The sequence below is a fragment of the Mustela lutreola genome, chromosome 10 (assembly GCF_030435805.1).
Source record: "Mustela lutreola isolate mMusLut2 chromosome 10, mMusLut2.pri, whole genome shotgun sequence".
Taxonomy (NCBI): Eukaryota; Metazoa; Chordata; class Mammalia; order Carnivora; family Mustelidae; genus Mustela; species Mustela lutreola.
In genome coordinates this window covers 52971829-52991418 of record NC_081299.1, presented here as the reverse complement: position 1 = coordinate 52991418, position 19590 = coordinate 52971829, and the positions used below count along the sequence as shown (strand labels likewise).

Genomic DNA, 19590 nt, shown 5'->3' with positions numbered 1-19590 from the left:
TCAAAGACTGAGAAAATGTAGCCAGGAAGGTACTCTAAGATTTTGTCTTTAACATACTTAAATTGCCAAGATAATCAGATTCTATCTTATCAGGGTTCTCAACTCTAGCTATGAAAGTAAATCACTTATTTAAAAAAAAAAAAAGTGTATCAATAACAACAAAAAAAGCCCTGGGCCAAATGGCTTCACTGGGTAATTCAATGAAATATTTATTTCTAATTTAAAATCAATTAATTAATATAGTGTATTAGTTTTAAAGGTAGAGTTTAATGATTCATCAGTTGCATACAACGCCCAGTGCTCATTCCATCAAGTGGCCTCCTTAATGACCATCACACATTTAGCCCATCACTACCCCCACCCCACCACCACTTTCCCTTCAGCAACACTGTTTCTTGGAGTGAAGAGTCTTTTATGGTTTGTCTTCCTCTCTGATTTTGTCTTATTTTATTTTTTCTTCGCTTCCTCTATATTCATCTGCTTTGTCTCTTAAATTCCACATATGAGTGAAATCATATCTTTGTCTTTCTCTGATTATTTCACTTAGCATAACACTCTCTAGTTCCATCCATGTCATTGCAAATGTTGAGGTTTCATTTTTTTGGTGGCTCAGTAGCATTCTACTGCCTATGCACATGTGTACAAACACACACACACACACACACACACACACACACACACCACTGCTTCTTTATCCATTCATCTGTTGATGGACATCTGGGCTCTTTCCATATTTTGGCTATTATGGACATTGCTGCTATAAACATTGGGGTGCATGTGCTCCTTCGAATCACTATTCAATAAAACATTTAAAGAGGAATTAATGCCAATTCTTTTCAAAATCTTCCACAAAACTGAAGGAGAATACTTTCAGCATTGTCCTAGTACCAAAGCCAGAGAGACACCACAAAAAAGAAAGAGAACCACAGATAAATTTCCCTTATAAATATTGGTGCCAAAACCATTGACAAAACACTAGCAAACCAAACTGAGTAGATTATTAAAGGGATTATACATCATAACCAACTGGGATTCACTCCTAAAATGCAAGGACGATTCAAGGTACAAAAGTCATTCAGCATAATACACTATATTAACAGAATGGAGAAAAAAAACCACAGTCACCTCAACTGATGCAGAAAAAGCATTTGACAAAATTTAACATGCTTTCATGATTAAAATTCAATGCACTCAGGAGACCTGGGTGGCTCAGTCAGTTAAACATCTGCCTTCAGCTCAGCTCATGATCTCAGGCTCCTGGGATTGAGCCCCACATTGCACTCCATGCTCAGCAAGGAGCATGCTTCTCCCTCACTCTCTGCTGCTCCCCCTGCTTGTGTGCTCTCTCTCATTCAAATAAACAAATAAAGTCTTTAAAAAACAAAATAAAATGAAACACACTCAGCAAAGTTAGCACAGAAGGAAGCTACCTTAATAAAACAGAAGTTATATACGAAGTCAACATCATACTCAATAGTCAAAGACTGAAATCTTCCCCTCTAACATAAAGAGCAAGACAAAGCTGCCTGCTTTCACCACTTCTGTTCAACATAATATTGGATGTTTTAGTCAGAGCAAATAAGTAGGAAAAAGAAATAAAAGACATCCAAACCAGAGTGGAAGAATTAATTTCCGCTTGTGAATGCATGAAAACGGTAAGTGCTACACATACACAAACTGTTAGACTAAATGAATTCAGCAAAGTTGCAGGATATAAAATCAACATACAAAAATTAGTTGCATTTCTATACACTAACAATGAATAATCCAAAAAGAAAATTAAGAAAATAATTCCATTTACAACAGAATCAAAAAGGATAAAATATTTAAGAATTAACTGAACAAAAAAAAGGAGTGACTGAACCAAAGAAGAAAAATACTCACTAAAAACTACACAACATGGCTGAAAGTGATATTTAAGCAGAATCTCAATAAAGTGAGGGATTAGCCATGAAAATCCACCATGGTAGCTACTAACTACACTAACTACTGAGCCTAAGAAATAGTAGACAATTTAAACTGAGATGTATGTGGAATGTAAAATATACACTAAATTTCAAAGAGTTAGTACCAAAGAATGTAAAATATCTTAATAGTTCAGTGTATATATCCATTTTGAACTAATATTTTGAATATGTTATATTAAATATACCATATAAATATTAAATATAAATATTTAATATTAAAAATGTTTTTTTAAAAACGAGGGAACCTGGGTGTCTCAGTTGCTTGAGTGTCCAATTCTTGGTTTCAGCTCAGGTCATGATCTTGGGGTCCTGAGATCAAGCCCTGTGTGGAGCTCTGTACTCCGTGTAGACTCTGCTTGAGATTCTCTCTCTCCCTCTGCCCCTTTCCCAGCTCTCTAAAATAAATCTTTAAAAACATTTTTTAAAACATTGCTGGATTAAAAAGACATAAATAAAAGGAAAGTTATCCCATGTTCATGGATTAGAAGACATATTGTTAAAATGTCAGTATTAACCAGAGTGACGTAGATTCAGTTTAGTCCCTATCAAACTTCCAACTTCTTCTGCAGAAAAAGAAAAATCCACCCTAAAATAATGTGGAATTTCAAGGGACCCCAAATAGTCAAAACAATGTTGAAAAAGGTGAAAAATAGGAACAAGAATGGAAGGCTCATACTTTGTGATTTCAAACTTACTATAAAGCCACAGTAATCTCAACAGTGTAATACTGGCATAAAGACAGACATACAGACAAATGGAATAGAATAGAAAACCCAGAAGTCAGTCCCTGCATATGTGCTTAAATGACTTTTGTCAAAAGTGTCAAGCTTATTCAATGGGGAAAGGACAGTATTTTCAACAAAAATGCTGACAAATCTGGATATTGCATGTGAAAGGATAAACTGGATTCTCACCTTACACCACATACAAAAATTAACTCAAAGGTCAAAGACCTAAAATGTAAGAGCTAAAATTATAAAACTCTTAAAAGCGTAGGTAGAATGCTTCATGATACTGAATTTGTCAATAGGTTTTTAGGTCTGACACCAAAAGCAGAAGCAGAAAGAGAAAAAGAGAGACAGAGAGAAAGAAAGAAAAAAAAATGTAGATCATATGTAGATCTAAATATAGATCACAAAACAAGTCTGAACAAATATAAGAATATTGAAATCCTATCAAGTATTCCTGTGACCACAATGGTATGAAACTAGAAGTGAATCACAGGAGGGAAACTGGAGACTTCAGAGTTGCATAGACATACTTCTGAACAACCGACAGGTTGAATAAATCAAAAGAGAAGTCAAAATTATCTTGAGACTAATGAAAATGGAAATATAGCACATCAAAACTTATGGAATATAGCAAAAAGCAGTCCTAAGAGGGAAGCTTATAGCAATGCCTACAAAAAGAAAAAAAAGATCTCAGACAATTTAACATTACACATCAAAGAACTAGAAAAACAAACTAAGCCCACAATTAGCAGAAAGGGGATAATAATAAAGATTAGAACAGAAATAAAAGAGACTAGAAAAATCCATGAAACTAAGTGTTAGGGTTTTGAAGAGATAAATAAAACAGAAGAACCTTTAACTAGACTAACCAAGAGAAAAAGAGAGGATACAAATAGTTACAAATGAAAGAGGAGACATTAAAACCGACACCACAGAAATATGAAGGATCATAAGAGACTAGTACCAAGAAACACATGCCAACAAATTGGATAACCCAGAAAAAAAATGGATAAATTCCCAGAAACTTACAACCTATCAAGAACAATCATAAAGAAATAGAAAATCTTATCAGACCAAGAGTGATAAAAGAAGTAATCAAAAACCTCCCAAGAGTGAAAATATCAGGACCAGATGGTTACACTGGGGAATTCTACCAGACATTTATTTAAAGAAAAATTAATGCCCAACAAAGCCAGATAAGAACTCTGCAAGAAAATAAAACTACAGACCAATATCCCTGATACTGGGATATCAGGCAAAAGTCCTCAACAAAATATTACCAATCCAGATTACAACAATACATTTACTGTATACAACTGTATACAATGATACACAGACTATACATCATGATCAAATGAGATCGCTCAGAAATAAACACACACATATATAGCCAACGAATCTTTGACGAATCTTTGTCAAGAATTCACTATGGAAAAGGACAGTTTCTCTTATAAGCGGTGTTGGGAAAACTGGATGTCCACACACTAAAGAATGAAATTGGACCAGGATCTTAAACCATACATAAGAATTCACTTAAACTGGATTAGACTTAAAGAGAAGACCTGAAGCCATAAAACCCCTAGAAGAAAATAAAAGGAAAATTTCCTTGACATTAGTCTTGGCAATGATTTTTTTGGACATGACACCAAAAGTACGGGCAACAAAAGCAAAAATAAGCAAGTGGGACTACATCAAACTAAAAAGCTTCTGCACAGCAAAGGAAACCATCAACAAAATAAAAAGACAATCTATTGAATGGGAGAAAACTGATACAGCCATTGAGGGAAACGGTACAGAAGTTCCTCAAATGATAAAAAATAGAACTACCAAATATGATTCAGTTATCCCATTTCTGGGTATATATTCACAGGAAATGAAATCACTTTCTCAAAGGGATAGTGCACTCCCATGTTCACTGCAGCACTATTCCCAATAGCTAAGACACGAAAACATCAGTGCTCTTTGATGGATGAATAAAGAAAATGTGTGTATATATCCAGCCTTTAATAAGAAGGAAATCTTGTTATTTGTGATAACATGGACGGACCTTGAGGGCATTATGTTAAGTGAAAAAAGTCAAATAGAGGGGCACCTGGGTGGCTCAGTGGGTTAAAGCCTCTGCCTTCCACTCAGGTCATGATCCCAGGGTCCTGGGATGGAGCCCCGCATCTGGCTTTCTGCTCAGCAGGGAGCCTGCTTCCCTCACCCTCTCTCTGCCTACCTCTCTGCCTACTTGTGATCTCTGTCAAATAAATAAAATAAAAAATCTTTTAAAAAAAGTCAAATAGAGAAAAACAAACACCATATGATCTCCCTTATATGTAGAATATAAAAAAGAAAGCAGCAGCAGCTCAGATACAAAAAGCAGATTGTTGGTGTCAGAGGCAGTGTGGGCGAAATGGGTGAAAAAAGTCAAAAGGTACAAACTGCCAGTTATGAAATAAATAGATCATGGGGATGTAATGTACAGCATGGCAATGATGGTTAATATTACCATGTTTTATATTTGAAAGTTGCTAAGAGAGTAGATCTTAAAAGTTCTCACAAGAAAAAAAATTATAACAATGTATGGTAATGGATGTTAACTAGACTTTTGGTGAGGACCATTTTGTAATACATGCAAATGTCAAATCATTGTTTTATACCTGAAACTAATATGCTGTATGTCAATTATACCTTAATAAAAAAAAATTCTTAAAAATGCAGGTCTAAAAACCTAAAGCCACATTAAACCAATTATGTCTAGCAAAGTCAAAAATCTTGTTACAATTCTTGGAAAACCTACTTGAACCGGTTCAAACCCCTACTGTCAGAAAGACACTTCTACAACAGTCTGTACCAGTGCTCACCTGGGGTCTGCTTAACTATGTTCAAACCAGAGTTTAATTCTTTCTTTGTTTGAAAGCTTTAGCCGCTCTTTGTTATATTAAGCCTAAATTCGCTTTATTGTATGTCATACTTATTGGACTAGGTCTGCCTACTGACGAAACACAAAATGCCATGTGACTAGTCTGAGGGTATGTTTCTTTAATGTATATAGAGCTGGTCCTCCCTTTCTGAGTTACATGTAACCATTTCCCTCAATCCTCTCCCCCTGTTTTCCAGGCCTTGCGCCACTTTGGCTGTTTTCTTCCTGATAGACTCTGCCCATTATGTGAATCACCTCAAATCAAGCTTTTCTGAAGATCTGGTGCTCTCTGTCCAAAAAGATACAGCATATTCATATATGAGTTCTATTTGTTTAGTTTTCAATAACCCAGGAAATTAATACTGCAGGTCAATTTTTAAAATTTATTCTAGAAGGATTCCCTTAGCTTTCTCAATGAACAGTTGCAGAACCTTCTATCCATACTTGCTGCGACGACTCATTGACGCAAAAACTCCTCCAAATTCAGTATTATTCACATTTGAAAATGGCCAACTAAATGAAATTTTGTCCTCACATGCTGCTTATAACCTGAGTTTTATACTACTTACATGCTAAAGGGTATTTCAGGGTGTGAGTAAAAATTAAATGTACTTTATTCTACCTATCAGTTATAACATTTACTGATGTCACTGGCCTAAGAATCAATAAAATAACTGGGTAGAAACTTACAGAATTAAAAGAGAGGTTAGATTCTTTTGTGCAGACCAGAGTTTAATAAATAACTTTGACATTTTTCAGATAAAAGAAAATTGATCTTGCCTTCAAATATTCCAATATTACCTTAATTAGCTATAGAGTATACATTTAAAGTAGAAAACATATTTTGAAGAGTATTAACTTAGAAAGCCTCATAAATAATATAAAATTGGATAAGTATTAATGATACTCTTAAGCTTTATCCAAACTATAAAATTTTGAACTCAGTTTATATTTCATTTCTAAAATATCAAGCATTTTTGAGTATCTTGAACTTTTTGGAAAAGCAAATATCTATGATAAAGATTCCGTATTTAAATTATTTTAAATAACAGATTTAAACTCAAATTATCTTATTTACAGGTGAACTGGTAAGTACTGAAGCAAAGGCCAAACATGAGCTAGCATCACTTATCAAAAGATGGATTTTTGTTTGCTTATAATAACAGCACTTTGGTTTTTTTTTTTTTTTTTTTTAGAGTGCAGTATTTTCTGTTTTGAGAAGTAAATGCACACTATGAAAAAGTCATGTCCTTGACATATCAATTACCTAGTTTATAATCCATATTTATATACTCAAGGTCTATTATTAACTTTCTTTGAAATTTAAAAATTAAGAGGCTTCAGGATACTTCGTAAATTATACCACATGTAAAATAACCCCCAATTTAAAATCTTCTAAAATTAGAATTTAAGATATAATTTTAAAGAATATACATACATACATATATTCCTAAATAGTATCTACACACAGGCAGTGTGTGTGTGTGTGTGTGTGTGCACGTGTCCATGCACGGGCGTGCACATAGTTTTCTTACCCCTGAACTTATCTCCGTGCCTCTTGGCTGACTTTGCTGTGGCTTATGGTGTCCCGTCAGCAAGCCTCCAGCAGTAAGGTTTGGAAAGCTCTGAAGATAAGCCTGTGACCCTGAGAAATTTCCTTCTGCCTTCCCCGCTGAGGCTGGCTGTTTCTCCTGAGTATTCCCATGGCCTGGCCCAGCTTGTCCAGCAATGTGCTGATTTGGAAAGAATGGTAATATGCCCATGCCAGCTGTTATTGTTGTTGGAGTTGGAATCAGATTAGATGCTGTAGGGAATCACAAATACAAGAAGCTTTTGGTTAGACAAGAGTCATTCCCAACAGTCTGATTTTGTTAACTTATGGGGGAAATGTGGAGAAGTCTATTCTGTATCTGTTAGAGAACAGTTACATTCAGAAAGCTAAGTTAGTGGTTGTAAAGCAGCAGGTTCCTATACAGAAAAACAAAAACCTCTATCAGCAATCGTGCTTTTCTTATTTTTCAACAACTTCTGGGATAATGTCAAGGATATTTTTTAATTCCAAATTTTAATTGTATATTTTAGACCTTGAGAGAAAATGTATGTATTTTTTGGCACTTGAAGTTGTATCAGGTGCCTTCTTTTTTATGCTCGATCACTGAAAATTGCCTGCTTCCATATTTGAAGGGAATAATTAAATAAATTTTCAGTTAAAAAAATTCTGACACTTAAAAATCTAATAATACATTTAATCAGCTTACTCGCACCAATTCATAATAGCTGACTGTGCGTATCTTTTCCCAGCTCCTGAATTCAGTGGGCAACTGGCTATGAGTTGTAGTGTTCACACAAAGAACTCCAAAGATGCTGTAAAAATCAAGACTCTTCTTTTTAAACCTAGAGAGCTGGTTTTTAAACATCAGCACACCGCTGTTTAAAAAACATCAATGTTTGTGAATAGATACGCACCAAATTTAACACATGAAAGTTTTACATTTTTATTTACAGGAAATAACAAAAAATTCTGGAGGAAATTAAAGTTTTAATAGGAAAAGTCTGACCCATTCTACTTGTAAAAAATCTCTAGTTCAATATCAAGAGAAAAGAGCTAATTTTGATAACTACTTTAAGTCAAATTTATATTTTATAATTTTACTATGCAAATCTAATTATTTCTAGTACTTAATATTTAGAAGCAGTTACTTAAGTTCTTTTAGCAATGTATTTATTTGGACACTGATTTTTTTCAATGTTCTTAAAGCAGTGCACGCTAAGGCAACTGGCCTATTCTTTAATCCAACACAAATAATAAACATGGGCATAAGCTTTTGATGATACAAAATTTAACTTTTAGAACAGGCCTCATCATACCAAAAAATTTCTACGCCTGTCTGTATCCTAGTTCAGCTTTCACATAGTCAATTCCAACAGTCAGAACTGATGGACTCATTTAATCGTTTGAGTCATTGTTTTTATGTCAAGGTTAAATATGCTATCCATATTCAACTGACTTATTATTATTATTACTGGTGGTAATAATAATAATATTAATATTAAATATTGTTAATATTATAAATATTAATATTAAATAATAATATGCTTTTCACAGCATAATCACCAAATTTCAATTACACTTCAAATGAAAGTGCCTTTCAAAGTCACATTCAAATAAGAAATCTTGCTAAAATATACCACATGCTCTTGTTTTTCTAAAAAATACTTGTTTTGTTTAAATTCATCATCTTTTCAGAAGCCCAAAGTACACATGTCATCATTTCCTTTTTCTAAGTTTGGAGATCACATTCAAAAAATTATTATAATCAAGTAAACCATCAACGCTTACATCAGAATACCACATATTTCCTTGAAAGCTTAGGGTTTCTTATTCAGGCAAAAATTAAATGGGTATCTCTGTAATATGTTGTCGGCCCAGCGGGCAGCATGTCAGTCTCACAGGGATCTAGATCTTTGCCTCATGCTGCTGTGAACCTTCATCAAATATTAAAGCATATCCAACAGGGAAAATGTGATCTTGGCATGGAAGCGAGTCCATCAATAACTTATCAATAGTTCTCTAATATTAAAAATAGAAAAGGCACGAGGGCTCTTAAAATTTTAAATGACTGACTAAAACTCAACTTTGACCTTTCTGCAAATAAAAACAGGATATACGTAAACCACCCTTAAGTCTCAAATCTGTTTCCGGACTTCTCAGTAAATGCATATCATTTACTTTTATGTGCTTCTCCATGATGACCCAACTCTGTTTTCAAAGGAAGTGCTGACCCTATCCCTACTGCGGTTTGAAGCACCACGGCTGGGGGATCTCCAAGTAAGCCGGGTTTCTGCAAGACAAGAAAAGAGAGTGAGACTTCTGCCCGTGGCCGCAGGGTAGTCTCTCATGAAAAGGCTACATACGTGAAAAGTCATCAACAATAGGGCCTGAATCTAGAAAGGGAATGAATTAGAAAATTAAAAAAATTAACTCCAGACTTACGTTATTAGTAGGAATATTCTCAAACTTCAGTAACTGTTGCTGTGCCAGGGGTACATGAGAAAGATTCTGAAGGAGTAAACTGGAAGTATTACCCAGAACTGTGCTCTGTGAAAACGAGAAAGCATTCTGTTAGTTCGACTTGGGAGAGCTGCTTGTCCTAGAACCCAGTCCACTTTAAAGTGCCGCTCTCCAGCTGATCTGAGCAAAAGCAAGAGCATCTTAATATTCCATTTTCCCACTTGAGGCAATGCTACTTAACTCTTTTAATAATACACAAGATGTGACCGTGGAGTCACGAAACGAACTCCACATCCTCTCCATTTTTTGCCTTCATCCTTCCTCCTCCCCTCACCCCTTTTTGGGCTTTCAGGTCAAGGTCACTTCATCACTTCTTTCTTCACTTAATCACCCAACAAATATTTGTTGAGCACCTTCTCCGTGCCCGGCACTGTGCCACAAAGTGAGACATGCACAATGCGACCTGCCCTCACGGATCTTAGAGGCTCCTGGGGAAGGGAGACATTCATTAATTATAAACACATGGAATTATACATGGTGACAAGCAGAGCAAGGAAACACAGGGGAGCTAGGAGAAGACTTGGAGACTTAGTTAGATGTGGTAAGTTCAAGGAAGGTGTCCCTGAGGAACTAACTCTCCCATGGAGATCTGAAGGCTGTGGGGAAGTAACCAGGGAAGTCTGGGGGACTCAGATGGTGTTGGAGTGGGGAGCATTCCTGGCTGAAGGAACAGCAGTGGAGCAAAGACCTGAGGAGGAGGAGAGCAAGGTCCTCTGAAGACCTAAAGCTACCCGCCCCCCCACCCCCGCACTGGGACAGTGACACCCGATGAGCAGGAGAGGCTGCGACCCAGCTGGCTTAGGCCTTCTGGGCAAAATTAAACATTCTAGTCTTAATTCTAAAATAAAGAGAATTATTTATTCTCTGACAATATTAATACTCTGAATTCCCCTCCCATGTCACACTTCACATCTTACTGTAATTCACATTTCTTTTCTCTATGTGTTGAATTTCCCTAAGAACAAGGACTCTGAATGGTTTTGTTCTGTGCTATGGCATCAGTGACCGGCAGAGTGTCCAGTAGAGGTCAGAGTCCCAATAAAATACGGGGAGTAATGGGATGAAAAAAGACCCTACAATGTACAAGGTCCTATGTTAGATTCTTTTTTTTTTTTTTGAGGTATACGGATACAATGCATTTTAATGTATTCTTTTCCAAGTTACTATTATTTAAGAAAATAAGCAAATTCGTATATAAACTTTCACGTATATAAAGTTCATATTTTATCTATTTTTTCCCCATCCTCAAATCTATGTTAGATTCTAATGAAAACTAAATAAAAGATAAACCTGTGCTTTAAAAAGTTGCGTTTAGGACTTAGATGCTCATTTACTCCACCGCCACCAAACCTCCATTAGGGATTCGGCTGGACTTGTAAGCAGGCTCCTACACAGACACAGCCTTCAGCAGTACCTGACTGTCATGAGTACATTTGTATATACAAATGCGTCCTAAAATACGAATCTGAAAAAGGTTAGAGAGTTATTTTTTATTCTTACATGAATTATTTGTATATAGATTAAATTTTAAGAATTAAGAGTTTACGTTCACTTATTTTTTTCTTTCTTTCTGTAATACTTGGAGTTAAGCAGAAGTCTTGTTTTTAACCACTTATTTCTACAAAAATATACCACAAAACACACCTCCTTCCCTTAATCCCCTTTAATCAATGCCCAGAAATCAATGCCTAGAAATCAATAGGTAGAACTACACTGCTTTGACCAGCTTAATTTGATCTCAGGTACTCAGTATGTTTTCAGGTAGCTATAGTTATTACTAAGGATTTGTTTAAAAAACAAAATACCTGTTTAACTTCAGGAGAATTTTAAACTTTGGGAACAAACAAATGAGTCACTCCGAGTTGCAGTACTCAATGTTATTTATATACCTGATGTGCTTTATTCAAATGCAAAAGCGCGGAGGAGATGGATGGGTTCATCAGATGGGGCAAGCTGTGAGGTGTTCCGAGAACTGCTTTAAGAAAAGAAAAGTAAAAATTTAACTTTATGATAAGACAGAAACAAACTCCAAAAGGGGCCAATAGTATTTTTTTTTAAACTTAACAAATTCATCCAAAGTTCAGTGATAAACTGACCTTGTCATTGCACAAAAACTGGTGAGGTCCCTTCCTTGTGACTCAAACCTAGAGTTTTATTTAAAATTCCAACACCTTCTATCATCATAATAAAACACCAAACCTAGCCTTTCTTTTCTCTAGCTCTTAGACCAATAAAACGAATTCCATCTTTTAGTGAGTATAATTCTTACTGAACTTGTGTTATTTGCTCAGTATTTTTATTAGGTGTTTGGGTATTACTCTGGCAGGGTGGGGGAAGGAAGGGCAAGATACAGACTTTTCCTTTAAAAAGCCTACAATCGGGGCGCCTGGGTGGCTCAGTGGGTTAAGCCGCTGCCTTCGGCTCAGGTCATGATCTCAGGGTCCTGGGATCGAGTCCCGCATCGGGCTCTCTGCTCAGCGGGGAGCCTGCTTGGGATCGAGTCCCGCATCGGGCTCTCTGCTCAGCGGGGAGCCTGCTTCCCTCTCTCTCTCTCTGCCTGCTTCTCCATCTACTTGTGATTTCTCTCTGTCAAATAAATAAATAAAATATTAAAAAAAAATAAAATAAAAAGCCTACAATCCATTCAAGAAGAGAATATATGCACAGAAAAAATATTTACATAATAAAAAGAAATATGAGCATCATAGTGGATAGAAAGAATAAATGGTGACCACAATTTTCTTTTTTTTCATCAGGTTTGCCTGAGCACAAATACCAGAGTATGTATCAAAAGAGATGTCTCCAGAGCATGGCTCCGTCATTTAAGCATCTAACTCTTGGCTTCAGCTCAGATTGTGAGCTGAAACCACATCCAGCCCTGCTCTGGTCCTCCCCACGTATGCACACTCTCTCCCTCTCTCAAATAAATAAATAAATCTTTTTTTTTTTTAAAGGCAAGGGGATGTTTTCAGAATAAATAGTATATAGACAAAAAGGGCCATGAGATAGAAAATTTATGAAGTAATTTCATCTAATTACTATAAATCAACTGGAAATGGTCAGGCATAGAAAGCACTTCAAAAAGCATTTAATTTCAGGTCCCCTGGCTGGCCCAGTTGGTGGAACATGTGACTCATGCAACTCTTTATCTCTGCGTTGTGAATTCATGCCCCATGGTGGGTGTAGAGCTTACTTTTTGTTGTTGTTGTTGCTAAAGATTTTATTTATTTATTTGAGAGAGAGGGCAAGCAGGGGGAGCAGCAGAGAGACAGGGAAAAGCAGGATCCCTGCTGAGCAGGGAGTCTGAGTCTGAGGCACGTCTTGATGCCAGGACCCTGGGATCATGACCTGAGCTGCAGGCAGCCACCCAATCCACTAAGCTACCCAGGCACCCATAGAGCTTACTTAAAAAAAAAAAAAAAAAAAAAAAAAAAAAAAGAATTGCGTTGTCCGATTTTGAGGAAAAAAGGAGGGAGGGTTAAAATATTAGTGCCTTTAAAAAAAAGTATTTAATCCAATGATAAAAAATATTTAGATATTATATATGTAATATATATCATCTCTACAAGTTTATCCCATGTTTTCAAAAGTACTTTTTTCAAGTTTTACTACTTGCTAAACCAGCCTATTTCATCTTTGGAAAAATGACCATTAGAAATTGCTTTCTTTAGAATGAGTCCATTTCATGATTGGTGGTAGGAAGATTAGGTCATTAGCACTAGTTGTTTATAAAGACAGACCATTTATTAACAAAGAGGATTAAAGATGGCATTTCATAATGATAAAGGGGTCAATTCATCAAGAGGATACAACAGTCTTAAATGTGCTTCAAATAACAAAGCTTTAAAATATGTAAGGCAAAAATTTCTAGAACTGACAAAGTAGACAAATCCACAGTTATGGTTAGAGATATCAACACCACCTCCTCTCTTTTTTCAGTTAGTCACTGTATTTTGTTACAAAACATTAATATTTTTTCACAGTTATTAATGAATACAGTATTTCCCAGTTTAAAACCACCACCACTGAAATCAAAACACTTGAAAATGTCTACAGTCTCACATCCTCTGCCCTTATCCTTAGCTCTTCGCTAATCTCCCATGGCGCCCCAACCTCCCCTTCTCAAGAAGGCTTGAACAGTACTATCAATCAACAATATATACAAAGGACTATAATATATAATAATATATCCTACGAATAAAAGGTTGGTTTAACATTGAAAAATCAATGTAATTCATCATGCTAACAGACCAAACAAAAACAAAAAATACATATGATCATCTCAGTTAATGGAGAAAATCACTGTATACATTCCAGCAATTATCACAACAAAATTTCTCTGCAATATAGAAACAGAAGGCAAAGTTCCCAGCTAGAAAAAGAAAATCTGTGAAAAAAACTATAGCTGACCTAATAAAAGAATGAATGCTCTCTAAGGTCAGAAACAAAGCAGAGATGTCCACTCTTACCAGTTCAATGCACAAATTATGCTGAATTTCTGTCTATTGCAGTAAGACAAAAAAAAGAAATTAAAGGCAGGGCACCTGGGTGGCTCAGTTGGTTAAGTGACTGCCTTTGGCTCAGGTCATGATCCTGGAGTCCTGGGAATGAGTTCCACCTAGGGCTTTCCTGCTCAGCAGGGAGTCTGCTTCTCTCTCTGACTCTCCCCCCTCTCATGCTCCTTCTCTCTCTCTCTCTAATAAATAAATAAAATCTTTAAAAATAACAATAATAAAAAGAAGTAAAAGGCATAGATATTGGAAAGGAAGAAATAAAATTGTGTTTATTTGTGGATTATATGACTGTCTATACAGAAAATCCTAAGAACAAAAGCCTACAAGAAATAATAAGCTAGGTTTGCAAGATAGGATATACACAAAATCAATTGTACTTGTATATGCTAGCAACATGAAATTCAAAATTGAGATTTAAAAAGCAAAACTACTGGGGCACCTGGGTGGCTCAGTGGGTTAAAGCCTCTGCCTTTGGCTCAGGCCATGATCCCAGGGTCCTGGGACTGAGCCCCGCATCAGGTTCACTGCTCAACAGGGAGCCTGCTTTCTCCTCTCTCTCTGCTTGCCTCTCTGCCTACTTGTGATCTCTGTCAAATAAATAAATAATCTTTGAAAAAATAAAAATAAAGAGCAAAACTATTTAAAATCACATCATGAAATGTAGAATACGATGGATAAATCTGACAAAATATGTGTAATATTTGTACCCTGAAAACTACAAGCTATTGGTGGAACAAATTACAGGAAGCCTAAACAAATAGAGAAATACACCATATGCATGGCTCAACCTCAAAACTGTCAATTCTCCCCAAATTAGTATATAGATTCAACACAATCCCAACCAAATTACTGACATTTTTCATAGAATTTGACAGGCTGGTTCTAAAATTTATGTACAAAAACAAAGGACATAGAATAACAAAACAAACTGAAAAACAATTTGAAACAAACTGAAAAAAGAAGAAAGTTGGAGGACTTACACTAACAGATTCTAGGGCTTCTTATAAAGCTACATTTATCAAGACAATGCAGTATTGGGATAAAGACAGACATTTAGATCAGTGGATTAGAATAGAGAGTCCATAGATAGAGCCATGAATATATAATGAACCTAAGTGGAAGTTCAGTAGGAAAAGAGTAATCTTTTTTAACAAATGATGCTGGAACATCTGTAAAAAAACTAATCTAGAACTTTACTTCACATCATTAACAAAAATTAACTCAAATTGAACCGAAGTTCTAAATACAAAAGGTAAAATTAAAAATAATTTTTAAAAGGTAAAATTATGAAATTCTCAAATATGAGAGAGTATCTTAATGACCTTAAATTTGTCAAAGATTCCTTAAATCTGACAAAAGATGTACCAATTGTAACAGATATAATAAACTGGGCTTCGCCAAAACAATAAGTTTTGTTCTTCCAAAGACATTGTTAATAAAGGACATCTTAGGGAGTGAAAAAATATTTGCAAACCCATATATACAACAGCAGATTTGCATCCAGAATAAAGGGCATTTACAACTGAATAAGAAAAAGTTAACTCAATTTTAAAATGTGTAATGTATTTAAAAAGATATAACAGAAAGATAGAAAGATGGCTAATTAGCATATTAAAAGATGTTCAAAATCATCCGCCAAAAGGAATACTCAAAATCACAGTAAGATAGCAGTATATACCCAACAGAAAGGCTAACATTAAAGCATTAGCATGTCAAGTGTTGGTGAGAAGACTGAGCACACTGGAGCCCTAGACAGTGATGGGTGAGAACGCCAAGCGGTTTAACTACGCTGGAAAACAGTTGGCAAAGTTTCCTATAACTTAAACATTCACCAACCATATGCCCCAACCATTCCACAACTAATTTACTGGCAAGAAACAAAAACATAAGCTTACATAAAGTCTAGTACACAATGTTCACAGAAATTTTATTTGTAATAATCCCAAACTAGAAATAACCTAAATGTTCATCAGCAAGTCAATGAATATGCGAACTGTGGAATGGACTACTACTCCTCATTCAAAAAGAATAAAAATTATTGATACATGCAGCAATGTAAATGAATCTCAGTGAGCTGAGTGAAAAGAAGCCAAACGGTACATACTGTGTGATTTATAGAAATTTCTAGAAAATACGAGCTATAGTGACAAGAATCAAATCAGTAGTTTCCTGGGAATGGGGGAGAGGTAGATTACAAAAGGCCAGATAGAAATTTTTAAGAGTAACAGATATGTTCATTATTTTGATTTCGGTGGATATACATATGGGTATACACATATGTCAAAATTTATGTATACTTATAATTTTATACATGTCAAAAGCATACCATTTTTTAATATTCTAAATATGTGCCAATTAATATGTAATTATGCCTCAATAAAGCTGTTAAAAATATAATTTAGACTACAACAAATTGCACACTACTTAAAACTTAAAATGGATACACACACATACATACAAAGAAAGAAGTCTAGAATATTTACACTGTATTGTATTTTTGAAGATGGTTAAAAGGTCTGGACTGAAGAGAAAAGATAAGTATGGTCAGAATAACCTAACCAAACCGGGCCTGGGGGGAAAAGTCAACCTGATGGAAGGGTACAGATTAGACTGAAAAGGCAGACAAGTGTCCTTAGGAATTAACAAACCAGACCACATGTGAGTAACCAGGTATGTGTGATTTGTGGGACAGAGATGTAGAGGAAGGGGATTAATCTGTAAACAAATACTATATCTCTTTCATTATAAAAAACAGTGCTGCTTTAGGTGCATGAGATGAACAAGACATAAATCCTTGCAATTATGGAACTCACATTCTAGTAGGAGAGACAAATTATAAATAAGTAAATATATGTGTTACGTGTATTATGTGAAAAATAAAACAAGGGTATAAATATAAACATATTATATGTACTACATTTAATATAAGCAGAAGGAATTACAATTCTTAGGTTGCTCAGAGCCCTCTGTGAGGAAGTCAAAGTAGTGTAAGTGTTAGCGGATAGCGCTAACATAGAAAGGACATAGGGGCTCAGTGGGTTAAGCCTGTGCCTTGGGCTCAGTTCATGATCTCAGGGTCCTGGGATCGAGTCCCACATCGGGCTCTCTGCTCAGCAGGGAGCCTGCTTCCCTCTCTTTCTCTGCCTGCTGCTCTGCCTACTTGTGATCTCTGTCAAATAAATTTTAAAAAAGAGAGAGAAATCTTTAAAAGAGAGAAAGGACATATCGAAGGAAATAAAGATGGAGCTTACTGATGAACAAGAAACTCCGTCTTTCCGGAACGCCAAGAAACTCTCCAAACATCCTCCAGAAGCTCTACGTGTGTTCCAGAGGTAGATTTCGCCCTCCTCCCTTGCCACACCACACAAACAAAAAGCCATACGTGGTGAAATAACTTCTCCATTAGTGTATGAGTGGAAAGCCTTATTTAAAATTGTGAAACTAGGGGCGTGTGGGGGGACTCAGTCGGTTAAGCATCTGCCTTTGGTTCCAGTCATGATCCCAGAGTCCAGGATCAAGCCCTACAACAGGCTCCCTGCTCAGTGGGGTGTCTGCTTCTCCCTTTGCCCCTCACCCCACTCATCCTCTCTTTTTCCCTCTAATAGTAAAATCTTTACAAAAAACAACTGTGAAACTTGCACTAAAATAGGCATGATCTCTATGGCCGCATATCAATCTGAGTAGAAAGGCAGAGTAGAGAATATATATTCTTACCCAATAAGAAAAGACAAAAATACAATACGGGAGAGGAATTACTGAAGAGAGCCGAGAGTCCAAAGGTGTGGCCAATACTTGCCAAAAGACCCAAGAGCATGCTGTATTTCCTTCAAACACTAATACAATCTTGGACTGCATTAACATAAATATAATGATCATAAGAAGGAAATCTCACCCCATTCTGTGCTGATCAAAACCCATTCCCAGGATATGTTTGTGTCTGTGTACACCATATTGCTGGACAACCCAGAAAACTGAGGCTAATATCTCCAAGATGACAACTAGTTGGGGAAACTAGAGAGCATTTCTTAGCATATGTTATGGAAAGTCAGATATAGAACTGTAATCTCCAAAGAAGTCTATGAGATGTAGGAAAAAAATGCTAATACTCTTGTTCATATTTACTTTCATCTTTAAATAAAGACTTTAGCTTTATCATTTCTTAATGTAAGGGTTAACAAGGTACATTTATGTAAATGACATATAACTGATAAATATAGTGTATACACTGGAGCTTTGCTCAAAATTTACTGATAGTGGGGCACTTGGGTGGCTCAGTGGGTTAATGCCTCTTCCTTTGGCTCAGGTCATGATCCCAGGGTCCTGGGATTGAGCCCCACATCGGACTCTGCTCAGGAGGGAGCCTGCTTCCCCCTCTTTTTCTGCCTGCCTCTCTGCCTACTTGTGATTTCTGTCTGTCAAATAAATAAATAGAATCTATAAAAAAAAATTTACTGATAGTGCTGCATAGTCAAAAAATAGATTTCAAAAAGACCACTGACCTGGAGAATAGAAGACTGGGAAACCAAAAAAATGACTAAGTTTTCATGATAATGGTCTTCAGATATTATTAGAAGTCTTTTCTTATAGAAGAAGCAATGGACTTATGCTGTGCATCTTCAGAGGAAGAAGCACAGAATAAGTCACTAAAATTATAGGGTTTACCATCTAATATAAAAAATAAACCTAGTTATTAAATTCGTCCAACTAGGGAATAGGCTGCCTTGGGAAATAATGAGCTTCTTGTGCTTTGAGAGGTCAAGACATAAAAACATCTCTCTCTACCATTAAAACTGTAGAAAAGATATCTGAGTATGTAATAGGCTGAGCCAGAAAACCTTTAATGCTCTTCTTAGACACAAATAATTGATGATTATAGGATATACATACTATGAATATTGTTGTATAATAAAAAAATTTAACTGGTCTTTGTCTTTGGTGTCTGGAAGGAAAATTCTAAATCTTTTGAATTTTCTGAGTGATGGGTATGTCTTTGTTATGCTAATGAGGTCACTGGAGGTGGACCCTTACAGGGGCTGGTCAATGCCAGAAATACCAACCCTGTGATTAGGGGGCTGGGGCATTGGGTCACGTGGTATCAGCTGGCCCTCCTGACCTCCAGGAAGAGGAAGGAAACTGGAGGTTCAGTTCCGTAACAGCCAACCAAGGCTACATAATGCAACTCCAACAATGCCAAATTTAATTCCATGGAGATCCCTGGTTGGTGAATACACAGACGGGCGGGGAGGGTAATGTGCTCTGATTCCATGGGAAAAGAGTGTAAAATCTCTGCATTCAGGGCCCTCCTAGACCTAGCTGTAAGAGTATCTTCACTTGGCCATTTCTGAGTTGTGTTCTTTACAATAAAACTGTAATCATCAGTCTGGTGTTCTCCTAGGTT

The 19590-nt window shown here is 36.1% G+C and overlaps 1 protein-coding gene across 1 annotated transcript in view; it reads right to left on the bottom strand.

Annotated features, from left to right (window-relative positions):
- The window catches only part of RAVER2 (ribonucleoprotein, PTB binding 2), a 91026-nt gene that overhangs the window by 30129 nt on the left and 41307 nt on the right, over nucleotides 1–19590 (bottom strand). The window contains exons 6-9 of the mRNA XM_059137108.1: nucleotides 11568–11653; nucleotides 9601–9705; nucleotides 9337–9448; nucleotides 7142–7410 (exon numbers count right to left, since the gene is read on the bottom strand). Of these exons, the coding sequence (XP_058993091.1) occupies nucleotides 7142–7410; nucleotides 9337–9448; nucleotides 9601–9705; nucleotides 11568–11653 (572 nt within the window). The remainder of the gene's footprint in view (nucleotides 1–7141; nucleotides 7411–9336; nucleotides 9449–9600; nucleotides 9706–11567; nucleotides 11654–19590) is intronic.